The sequence below is a fragment of the Hyposmocoma kahamanoa genome, unplaced genomic scaffold, assembly GCF_003589595.1.
Source record: "Hyposmocoma kahamanoa isolate Upper Pololo Valley unplaced genomic scaffold, ASM358959v1 91033, whole genome shotgun sequence".
Taxonomy (NCBI): Eukaryota; Metazoa; Arthropoda; class Insecta; order Lepidoptera; family Cosmopterigidae; genus Hyposmocoma; species Hyposmocoma kahamanoa.
This window is the reverse complement of record NW_020654686.1, coordinates 1-12,799: the sequence shown is the minus strand read 5'-3', so window position 1 is coordinate 12,799 and position 12,799 is coordinate 1. Positions and strand designations below refer to the sequence as shown.

Sequence of the window (12,799 nt, the reverse complement as noted above, 5' to 3'; positions counted from 1 at the left end):
ATGTATTGGTAGTTCCTCTGTTGAGGATAACAAGCCCTGTGGCCAACACCCATTCTTCAAGTTCCTCGTCACGCGCATCAGTTACTGAGGACCCCCACGCCAGGGATTTGGCGTTAAGATCCCCGAGAACGAGTACAGGGTGAGGGTGACATTGCCCAATCATGTTCCCTAACTCTACTAGAAACCTCTCAAACTCTGATAAAGGTTTATTAGGAGAGAAATACACTCCCACCACAACAATCTCTCCCAATGCTGCCGCAACGCATCCATTACCCCTCGCTACGTTTTCGAGGGGCGGGGAGCCAGCGGAAGTTTGAGAAATTATGGTTACCGTGTCTTCCTTGTCGCTTGCCCAGTTATCTCTGGGCGGGACAAAGTATGGCTCGGCAATCACGGCCACTTGTATCAACCATTCCGCCATAGTTTGGAGCAAGAGGTCTTGGGCTCTGGCGTAGTGGTTGATATTTCCTTGTAAAAAGTGGCGGGTCGCAATTATGAGAGTTCCATAGTCACCTCCTCGGCCCTGACCTGGTAGTTGGTTGGTAACTGAACTAGTTCCACCGCAGTTCCAGCTGCAGTTTTTGGACTCTTCTTCTTAGAGCGGGGGTCAGCACAGGATTTGCTACCCACCCTGTGCCCTGCGGGTTTTTTTACGGCTGCACACAACGTACAGTGTGGTGCAGCAGAACACTGTTTCGCTTTATGGCCAGGCTGACCGCAACGATAGCATTGATCGCTACGGTCTACTTCTGCAGTGCATCTATCTTTGAAATGCCCAAGCTCAAAGCAGCGGAAGCAATGGCCTAGCTTAACCTAACCTAACCGAACCTATCGTGTCTTTGCGATAAACATCCAACATATCCTGAAAGAACAACGGTTTCGTTATAATTCGGTTTTCGGTGTAATGAATATTAGAACAAAATTCGAGTTTGTGATAGGTTACCGCGTGTATGAAAGCACTAATGCGTGTTGAAAAATGTGTGTCAGAACCGTAGCAAGTGAAAATCTATTGTATCTGCCAACCCCTATGGGAAAAAGGCGTGAAGTATTTGTATGTATGTATGTATGTAATTGTTCAAAACGAAACATACGTAATTCATATGTAATATAAAAAACAAAGTTAAATTAAACGTTCAAATTACATTATCATTCTCGTTATTAATTAATTTTACGTATTCATGTTATTAATTATCTTCTGTTGCTCTTCATTTCTAATTAAGTTCTATTTGATGAACTCTTGTAACGAATAGAAGCATTTTAATATCATGATTTTTCTCATTCATTACTGTTTTTGTATGTACTGATATTTTATTATAACTTTTTAGCTATTGATGAGGAATGGGAGTGAGTGAAATTTAATTTTAAAGTTGACGGGGTGGTAATGTCCCCTACATTAACCCTAAATTTAACCAAACATTGTTTTAGCGTGTCTATCGCAATGTGGGAATAGGCCATGTTTTTTTGACAAAGTACTCATTTCTAATATACATATTATATATAACAAAGTGAGGCTAACCACTTTTTCTTTGTTGAACAATGATCGGAAATTTGTAATTTCATCAATGTTGACAACTGATGCTTGGACATTATTTGGTTATCTAAACAATTTGTGAGGGTTTCTGCTGTTTACCCATAAGATAAAGCCACACTGTAGCCAAGTATACGCAAATATTAAGTAATAATATTTGAAATGAAATCAAGCCGAAAAATTTGATTCGGACATTCATTCCTAATGCTCGAAAAGAACCCTGGATCCCGAATGCAATGACAGTTACAGGAGGTTGTTTTTAACGGACTTCAAAAAAGGAGGACGTTCTCAATACGACTGTGTGTTTTTTTTGTATGTATGTTACGCGATAACTCCACGCATTTGTGAACCGATTTTTATGATTTTTTGTTGTAAAGAGGGTACTTCAGTAGTGGTCCTATTTAAGTTTGAAGAAAATGTTCCACCTCTAAGTAAGGCAATTGGCAAACTAGGTGATGAATGACTTTTGAGGTCGGTTTTTTAGTACTCTGTACTGACTTTATTGCATAATAGCTTCAAACCATCGACATGAGCGTTGGTAATCATTACCGACGTACAATAGAACCGTGGCAGCTATAACTGCATCCTTAATATATTACTATTGAGAAATCGCAGGGCGCTGAGAGCTTTTTGGGCGTAGTTGGTCCATAGGCTGCATGTGTGTGAATAGTTGACAGTACGCCTAGAGTACCGTAATGTTAACACCGTCAGTGAGCCTCGCAAACCTACACGCCAACATATTATTTAATTGCAACAACTAGTTATTTTAATGCTGTCTGTTTATTTGTGTACTTATTTAGCGCGTATAATGCATACGTCATTACATTGTACCTGGACAACTTAGCTCCATCAGCAAAAGAGACAACTTTTCAAATTGGTCTACTGGTTATGAAATTAGTCGATAACTTTTTGTTCTTAAATAGCAAAGTTATAAAATTTCACGTATACATAATTTGTTTCATGTAGTTGTTTTTTACGACTTTCGTTTGATAAAAGCACTTTCACATTTAGAATATTTGTATCGAACAGATATTAACGCACTCTAGAGCTTCTTGTGAAAGAGTTCATCCAGGGAAGTACTTCCACCTTGCGTATTTATGACGCCAAGTTCCGGTTATGAAGGGAGAAATTACAGGTACATGAAACTTGTCAACTTATGTCTCAGGGCGATGGGCGCAGTGGCAATGCCCCACAGATCTTTGTATTTTGAAGCACTGAGTGGTACTGCAACTATTATGGTAAGGTGATTAGTGTATCCGCTCACGCGATGCGCTCTTCCTACCGCAAAATGGCGGCTATTTGGTTTCCCAAATTAGAAAAGCATTCAGTTTAAATACAAGTTTTTATAAATAAAAATTATTATTCTGCATTGCTAAATAAATACCCTCCTTACTACAAACAAAAACATCTCAAATAAAATGCAGTAATACACCGCAAATCCTGCACTTAAAAAGCACTAATGAAATTTTTGGTGTACTTGGATAAATATGATAATATTCCGTTTGAGTGGTTCTAATATTTACCATGAAATTACTCCTTAAAGTATAGTTTATAAACATTTATATTCAGGGTAAACTTAAAAAACGCTACTTACGGTATGTTTTCAATAAATAAACACCGAAATCACCAGCTCAAACAATAACACACACGATTGTCGTGACGTATTTTTGAAGTTGTTTATTTTTTTAAATTACAGACCCAGGCATTAAAAACTTTATGGTTTGCTAGAGTAGTTACCGAAATAGCAATTAATATTAGTTATTTTACCTGTTATAACTTCGATATCCGATAAATCGGTATAAAATCAACACTGGCACCTCTAGGTGTGGTATGCGTCTACGGCAGCATATATCGCGTGAGCGGGTAAATAATAGAAAGAGCACACAGCATATTTTTATACGAAATTGTATTTGGAAAAACATGCATACAATATTTGAATTTTGGATTTCGCGATTTTTGTTACTCAAAGTTACGTTTAGCACTGTAACGAAGCCGAATCCCCGAAGTTAGCTCAAGTTATTCCCAGTTATGAAAATATTTCCAAAGGAAACTAATTACTATTCTTGAAAGTTTCGGTTTTAATCAAGACAGGTTTTTAGGAGTTTGCATGCCGACAAGTTACAAAGTGGTCGCTTTGATCGCTGTTGCTATCTACGGAAGCTGTTTTAATTTGCTTCACTCGTCAGTATCACATTTGACTATATTGATAGGTAAAACGTTTATTGTCTTCTCACATATTAAATAATTTAAGATATATAGTAATAGTAGAGCTCCTTGTGATAGAGTTCGTCCAGGGAAATGCTGCCACCTAACCTATCTCTGTCGATAATCAACATTACTGTGTTCCGGTTTTGAAGGGTAAGGGTGCTGGTGAAATTAGAGGCACAATAGACTTGTCCAGTTATGTCTCAGGGTGACGGGCGCAATGGCAGTGCCCCTTAGATCTTTGCCATTTAAAGCTCTGAGCGGCACTAAATTTGACTTTAGGCGAGTCTAATGGACTAATCCTTCAGCTGTTTTAATCGTAGGTTCTCTGCTGGGTATCAACCGCGTAACCGCATAGTTAGATATAAATACCGTAACCTTTTTTTACCGCAAACTAGCTCTACTTCCTTTGGATTGAATATGTATAGGTACCCAGAGCAATTGGGTATATTTAGGGATCTCGCTAGCATTGTAGCTGTTACTACGTTCAAAGGGTGTGACCGGCGATTTAAAAGTCATTCATAAACAGCTTTTCATCTAAAATGACTAATTTTCGTACCGCCGATGAACTAAGGTTATGTAGTAAAATTTGTCTTCTTCAATTGTTCCATTTCTGACACTTTTTCGCGGGAAAGTGTTATATCAGTACGGTGGCCATTTTGAAACTTCGTATGGTTTTGATTACACATAACTTTACAAGTGACCGTTGTTTTTTTAATTCTTTCCGCTAAATTGCGTTACATTGCTAAATGGCATTTGTTTAAAATCATACCGCTACCAAGGCTTGGTGATCTTTTTAGACATACGTCAAGTCTTTAATCCATTATATTTTAAAGACATTAAGCCTCATTTTCGGTGGTTTATGATTGACGGCATCGGAACTGTTTTTTTTATTTATTGATCTTTGGAACAAGACCATCAGCTTAAAAGTAAATAACAAAAAATGGGCGACTATAAAAGTAATGTTACAAAAATGAATCAACCCATTATTTCTAAGATTTCTGACATTTTGTTATACTGTTCAAAATAACTTTTAGGCACACAGTGCTATAAAATGTACTCTATTTTTTATTCAACTGTTTGCTTAATACGTGGATTTAAAAAGTAATAAAGTTATGATCATTTGGTATACGAGTGTTAAAGTTTTACAATAGGTTATTCATTGCTTTATCAATCCCAATGACCACTTCACCGGTGCCGAAACTTTAAGATTGAATTTTATGTCTATGACTTTGAAAACTATAATAATTTTGATGATTCGCGGTTCCCACACTGGTCGAATATCTATTTGCCAGTTTGATAACAAAAATGTAACCGTTTGAATAAGTTTTATTATGTTTTATTTTTGTACACAAAATTACATAGGTTTTTTTTTATATGTCATCTTGTTACTTTAGTAAATAAAATTAAATGAAAAATATAAATCTCTGGTAAACATAAGTGGAAATCTTAATTGCACAAGCGGTTCGTAACGTAACGTTTACGCGTGCACGTTTTAAAAAAATTACTCCCGCATTTTAATAAATTTTGGAGCGAAAGCTTGAAGTTAAATAATGAGGACGTATGAAGGAACGTGGAAATGAGTGGGTCGAGTAATAACTGTGTGAAAGAAGGCTAGAATTCTAAAGGTTGTAACATATTTACCCGTTGGGTTATATTTAATTTAAATGGGCATAGAGTAGAGGGATAAGAGTTGTAACAACCTTGAAATTTAATTACAGAATCTGGTAATTAACTAAATGTGAGACCCAGAAGCTGACAGCCACCTTACCTGACCTTATTAGCGTGGCGAAACAAGGGGAACGCTTCAAGTGCTTTTGGGACCCTACCTATATCTTAATGACGTTATTAGTTATTAATTTTTCCCGTTTCTTTAATTATTAAATGCACAATGTTGTTGGCTTGCTTTGGTTTATATAATATCAAATAACGGGACGAATGAGTCGTGAGCCTAGCGGTAACCGACACGCCTGCCCATAACAGTTGCAATGTCGCTCAGAGTTAAATCGCAAAGATCTGAAGGGTATTGCCACCGCGCCCTTCACCCTGAGACATATGATAAGTCCCAACTTCACCAGCACCCTAGCTCTCGAAAACCGAAACGCAGTAATGCTCACATTACTGCTTGACGGCAGAAATAGGTAATGTGGCAGTGAAAGTGAAAAACTCTTGTGAAGGTCGCGACGTTTTTCACAGGGAGCTGTGCTGCTAAATTTATTAAATTTCATAATGTTTACTACCACAATAATATTTTTTTTTGTGAACTTACTCCACTAGTTTCTTATAATTATTAATACAAAAATCGAACACCAGGAAAAAATAATTCAGTTTGAAAGGACTCGAACCAGCATCTGTACGTCAAACTAGAGCCACCGCTTTACCACTTGAGCTTCAGAATGATCCAGCATACCTTACAAACTCTAAGTGTTTGTTACAGACTAGTTTATTGTTTTATTTTTTCAGCTTTTTATCGCCATAAGCGACACCCGTGTTAGATCTATGGTCTATGATCTATTTCAATTACTACATAAAATGTATTTCGCAATTGTTTTTTCAAATATCTGATAGTAATAATATTTTACAGTCGATATTTAAAATATGTTCGTGGTGTCCGGTCAGCAGTAATGATTATATTTTAAATAAATGAGGAGGATTTAGGTTTTTTATACTTGCAAAACATATCAAATGAAAATATTTTGCAATCTTATTTTATATACATAGTTGTTAGAACGTATTTTATAATTTAATAAAGACAGCACGTAGTTTATTAGCCCTAGCTGTAGGTACCTAAGATATTTAGAAACAATTTTTTATGTTGACCATCTGAAATAGTTCACAAAAATCACTCTTTGCACAAACCAAGACGGTGTTGCAAGGACATATTTTGCTTTTTTAATTATATGTTGCAGTGATGTTGAATTTTTTTTTTAAAACCAGATTTCCGACAAGTCACTAACAAAATATGTATAATGTACTTTAACTCTGAATATATTTGTTTAGTTCAACGAAGTGTAATACATTTACATTGGTTTACTCTGTGATATTTACTGTTCTGTGTTGTCATTGTAATGTTAATGTGTAATAAAGAATATTTCATTTATTAATTCGTTTATTCAATATACATGTGTATTTCATACTTTTAATATAAAAAATACGACTCATATACTCAAATAACTTTACTTTATAATTACGCAAATTACACTGGAAACCGTCCCTCATTCATAAGGCAGATTCCCTTGAGAAGAATGAGCAAGAAAATTTAGATTATACTTTGTTAATAAACATTTATCATTTACAATATTTATTTCAAATATCGTAAGATCAAGACTACCTGGAAGTGCTTATCAGGAAACTACCACGGATTTTTGTCATGCGTGAAGTTTTTGTTTCACTATAGTTTTAAATCTCGTAAATAGGTATCAACGGAACCTTAATAAAAAACCGTATACCCCGTAAATGAATTTGTGACTTTTTGAAGTTTTTTGACATTGTCAATAACATTTTTCATTTTCGTTCCTCGTATTGAAGTTAGGTATAGCCAATAAACTTATGGTTTAGCACTACATTTCATAAAAAAATATTATTCTTCTTTATATAAATTGGATATTATATTTGTACATACATATGTGCATGTATATGTATATATATTATATTTGTGTATATGTGTGTATGTTTGTCTATGTTTGTATTTATATTATGTGGCCTTACTCCTTTACATTTTTTGCTCCCGCTTTGTAGTTAGCAAAATATGTAGTTTCTTTTTTAGATCAGTTATCGTAGTAACAAACTGAGTCGTCTTGAATCTAATGACATTTAAATTAAAAATTCATGATATTTACTTACATAATAATTATATTAATAAATTATGAATATGTAATAAATTATGAATAGGATATATAAATTTGGGTAAGCATCTCTCATTTTATTATTTAACACACTATTTGTTAATTGTGTGTATTTAATTGCGTATATAAAAATGTCAGTGTCTCGTGTGTGGTGTTTGTTTGGTGCGCCTGAGACTCCATAGACGCCACATAATGCCAGCGCCGTGGCTGTTCTCAGCCACGGTCCATGCTGAGTGGTGACCGTTCAGTATCTTTAATTTTAGTTTTAATTTATTTTTTATTTTGTAAGCACAATTTAAATTGAATGGTACTGAATAAAATTTTCTTTCTTTTTCTTCTTCTTCTTCTTCTTCAAATTAAATTTTCATAAATGTTTAGTGACACTGAAGTAAAAATGTTAATTTCTTTAAACTTCTCTCTCAAAGACACTTTGGGGTCTAGATTTTAAATTGCTCTAACCGCACGCTTTTGCAGTAAAAAATATTCTATTAATTAAGATAGAAAATATCAAGCAAATTCAAGCTGCAGGCAGCTAACTAGCAGTAGGTAACAGGGGATGAGGTTTCAGTTTGTAGATTACGGGGTTCGTATCCCAGTGAACTTGGGCCGTCCGGACCATTCGGTCCGGACCTATGGCATCCATGAGGATTTCCTCCTTTCCATGCAAAGAAGGAAACATACTATTCTGCGTAAGTTAACAATGATTCATCACCGATCCTGAACTATAAAGGTGTTTTTCCACCGGCGAGGCGAGACGAGACGAGCGATTCTCTCCTAGCGCATCTTCGGTGGAAATAGTCTGCATTGACAAGGATGGGCGGGGCGAGAATTAAAATATTTATTGATGTAATATTGAACCGTATAACTGCCTTCATAGGGTATTTATACTCTGTAGTGGAAACACAATGTCTAGTTCGCGCGAACTCGAGAGGAGGGCGCTGCATTCGCCTAACGAACATCGCTCTGTGTTAATTTATTTAAAAAAAATAGCTACTATAAGTTTTCCAGTTCTTAATATTTATATAAGTGTTCATAGTTGTTCAATTCGCCAGGAAAACTATTATCATCGTGAAATACCTAGTACTTTAAGGAATTTTAGAGCGTAAATATCGGCTACAAAATTTTCTCTGTACGACTGTTAAACTTGTGTATGACTTTAAATTTTAGTAATAAAGAATAAAATTTCGTGATATATTCCTGCAAAATCAGTGAGTGTTGTGAAATTAATCAAAACAAATAAAAAAAAGTGTTTTTTAAAAAGGAGACTCCTTGCGTCGTTGCTACCGTTCGTTAAAAAAGTGTCTTGCTATTACCCACTTCGTCGCAACATTGAATAGATAACAGCTGAATACAAAACTGTACCATAATTTCGCCGGTACAACTTGTGTGCGCATTGGTTTAGCGGGATAGCGGCCGGATTCAGATTTCACCGCCCGCGGTTCGCATCTCAGACGCTGAAGGGTTTTCTGGGGAGTATCTTTTTCGTTTTTTTTTCTTTTTTCATTATTATTATTTTATTATTGCTATTATTTAAAAAAAAAATTATACTATTATTATTATTTTGTCCTTTTACGTAAGTCCCATAACATAACACATATTATAAATTACATACATACAACGCAACACTGAACTTGACTCCTTTTGCTTGACTTTTGTCAAACAAATCTCGGAGACAACGTACATTCATACATGCCATTAAAACACTTTTATTTAGTTATTTGCATTATTTTTATTACACAGAAAATTTAGTACAGACAGTTTTTAGCTTTAGTTGATTACCGTTACGTATATAAGTAGCTATCGATTAACACATTAACACTACAATAACTGTCGTGTATTTGCAGGCGGGTCTCAATTTACTTCAATACATTTGAAGTAGACTTTGATGTATTTGCTTGTATTATACAGACATACATACATAAAGTGCACGCCTGAGACCTTTAACTATTACATAATATATAATTTTTATTAACAATACCTCGTATATATTTATACATTTTGAGTAATTTTATTAATATTCTTTCCGTGCATAAGTTTTGTGAGTGAGATTGGTATGTTTTAGGTAGAATAGACCAGACAACCCTGGTTCATTTCAGTTATCTGATAGATTAAGGATTAGAAATAGACAATAGCTCACTGTGCTAGTGGGAACTTCGTATTTGGAAGAGGCCTGTGTACATAATTTACATATTTTTTTTAAGTACATTCTGTGCGCTTACATTCCATTTGATACATTCCAGTGACGCGATATCCAGTACAACATGATGACCAGGAGAATGTTGTCTGAAGAAAAGAGCAAGAAGATGGAAGCTGAGCTCAATGAACTGAGGGCACTGACAGATAGGCTTCTTGAAGAACGCGATGTATATGAAATGGAAATGCAGGCGCTCAAGACTTCACGAATGACATTAAAAGGGAAATTTGATGAAATTCGACGATTTTGTGAAGAATTAGAAAAAGAGTGCAAACGAAAGGAATTAATTATAGAGAGCTTCCGAGAAAATCACCAGGAACACGAAGATGCCTTAGACCGTATCAGGTTTCTTGAAAGACAGGTAAAGGAATCAAATGCTGAAGTTGCATCATTACACGAACAAAGCGGAAGTTACGACCACCTAACGACCTTGTCACTCCGTGATGAACTAGCTCTGGGAGACAGGAATGTATGCAACAGTAAATTATGCAGCACTAAATCGCAAGACCCAAGATTTTCCAAATTAACCAACCTGATAAGAAAGAAATCGAAAACTCTTAAGAAACTAAAATCAGAAAAATTAAATTTACACAAGGACAAGGTGAAGATGGCCGAACAAGTGAAAGATCTAGAGTTAGATCTTCAATCGCGAACTAAAGACCTACTTTCTACGCAGAAACAACTAGAAGAACTTTCAGCTGCAACTAATGAGCTTTTAAAGCTGGGTACTGAGTATAGAGAACTTACTCAAGTCCTTCTTCACGATGAGCTTAGTGAAACAAATGGTCCAGTAGAAACAAATCAGACTCCGTCCCCACCACCCACATCATCAACGCAACCAACACGTGCATCGTATGCCAGCGTTGCTGCAGGAAAACGTGTCTGCTCCACTACAACTGTTGAAGTTCGACACAGTCAACGGTCAACCAAGACTATTAGAACTCCGACCAGGCCATCCAGAAGAACGGTAGTTTTTTCTGATAAAATAGGCGTAGGACTAGGCCACCACCTTAGTAACCACTTAAAACAAAGGGTAGTCAACTATTGCTATCCAGGAGCTACTTTTAGTCAAATTATTACACTGTTAAGTGATTGCAACTTTGATAAATATACAACAGTGATTCTTATATTAGGTTATAGTACTAACATTAGTAAAAAAGAAGTAAATAGTAGCATTGACGTGTTCTTGAGAATTCATGAGAAGTGTGGGTGTAAATTCATACTAAGTGCATTCCCTTACTGCTCTAACCTAGGCATCGCTCGTAATAAGTATATATATAACATAAATTCGCATATTCATAATTTGACTTGCCGTCATAGTGACGTTATATTTTGTTTTGACATTAATAAGTTCGTAAGGAACTTCAAACTTTTTGAGGATAATTTACTTTTACCCCTAAGGTATCTAAGACATATAGCTAGTTTGCTATCTTTTAATATTAAGGACGCTGTTATAGAAGATATAACACAGTCCCACGACAATGCTCCTACTTTAAGTAGCAATCGTATACTTTTTACTAACCATAATTTAAACTGAAAAACACGACAACAGAAAAGTCTAATCGTTTCCATGTAGTACATCAAAATATTCAAGGCTTTTCTGGCAAAACATTAGAAATAAGTCTTTTTTTGCACGATATTTCCGTTGACGTGTTTTGTGTTACAGAACACTGGCTGAAAGATTACGAAGCCATTAACAATATAGAAAATTATGTAATAGTCAGTTCGTTCATAAGAAAGAGCTTAAGTAGAGGCGGATCCATGATTATTATTAAGCGTAACTTAAAATTTAAAGAGCGTAAGGATATCACTAGAACTATTGAGATTTCATGTGTGGAATTGGATCAGTTTGTCGTCTTATGTGTATACAGGCCCCCCTCTGCTAATTTTAACGAGTTTGAATTAATTATGGAAGACAGTTTAAAGCGGATTTTTCCAACCAAAAAAAACGTAGTAATATGTGGAGATTTCAATGTAAACCTGTTGGAAAACTGTTCTACTTCTGTAAGACTCATTAATTTATTTCAAAGTTTTAACTTGATTAATCTTTTTTTAGAACCAACTCGCATTACTGCCTCCTCTTCTACTTGTATTGATAACATCTTTTGTAACACAGACGCAGTGTCTAAATCAATAATTAATTGCTTAAGATCCGACCATAGTGGCCAATTGGCTTCTTTTAATTGTAAAATGAGCAAGAAGGTAGACCAATTTCTCTGCAGATCGATTACCACAGAACGAATAATTAGATTTCAAAATAATATCGGCAATAGTTTAAATTCCCTATCCCATATACCGGAGGATCCAAATACTTTATATAACACGATATTTGGTTTAATTAAAAATGAATTTGACAATATATTTAAATCGAAAACATTAACTTTCCATAGAGAGACTAAATTCAACGACTGGGCAACAGTAGGTATTCATAAGAGTAGGTCTCGTTTGTATGAGCTATATGCTATGAAAACTTATAATAATAATTCCAATTTTATAGAATATGTTAGAATTTATTCGAAAATATTTAAAAAAGTTTGTGTAGCTGCTAAGGTTAAGTTTCACAGCGACAAAATTAGACAATTGATAAATAAATCTAAAACTACTTGGAGCATAATAAATAAAGAGTCAGGCAGGGTTAAACTACACGATAGATATATAGTTTTAGAATTAGACAGCAAACTTATAAAATCTAAAGATAAAGTAGCCCAAGCTTTTGAATCGTTCTTTTCGGAAATTGCTGTGAACACTACAAAATCATTAAATTCCTCCCCTTCACTTGCTATTGATCTCCTAAAGGAAAATGTTAACGTTTGTGGCAGTTTATTTAATTTTCGTCATGTTAATCCACAAGACATCATAAAAGCTTTTAAGTCAATACATGTTAAAAAAACTGAAGATCTCTGGGGCATATCAACTAAAGTTATAGACTCAGTTATTAATCTCATTTCCCCACAGTTAGCTGTAGCTTTCAATAGGTGCGTTGACGAAGGTGTTTTTCCCGATTTAATGAAATACAGCAAGGTTATT

General features: G+C 35.1%; 2 protein-coding genes across 2 annotated transcripts; one reads left to right on the top strand and one right to left on the bottom strand.

The window, feature by feature from the left end:
- Positions 1 to 35: 35 nt before the first annotated feature.
- On the bottom strand, positions 36 to 421 carry LOC113236356 (the record flags this gene model as incomplete). The annotated part of the gene is made up of 1 exon (XM_026472388.1): positions 36 to 421. A coding segment is annotated over exon 1 (386 nt), but the record flags the coding sequence as incomplete, so codon positions are not given.
- Positions 422 to 9,839: 9,418 nt separating this feature from the next.
- LOC113236355 (myosin-7-like) lies at positions 9,840 to 10,739 on the top strand (the record flags this gene model as incomplete). The annotated part of the gene is made up of 1 exon (XM_026472387.1): positions 9,840 to 10,739. A coding segment is annotated over exon 1 (900 nt), but the record flags the coding sequence as incomplete, so codon positions are not given.
- Positions 10,740 to 12,799: the final 2,060 nt, after the last annotated feature.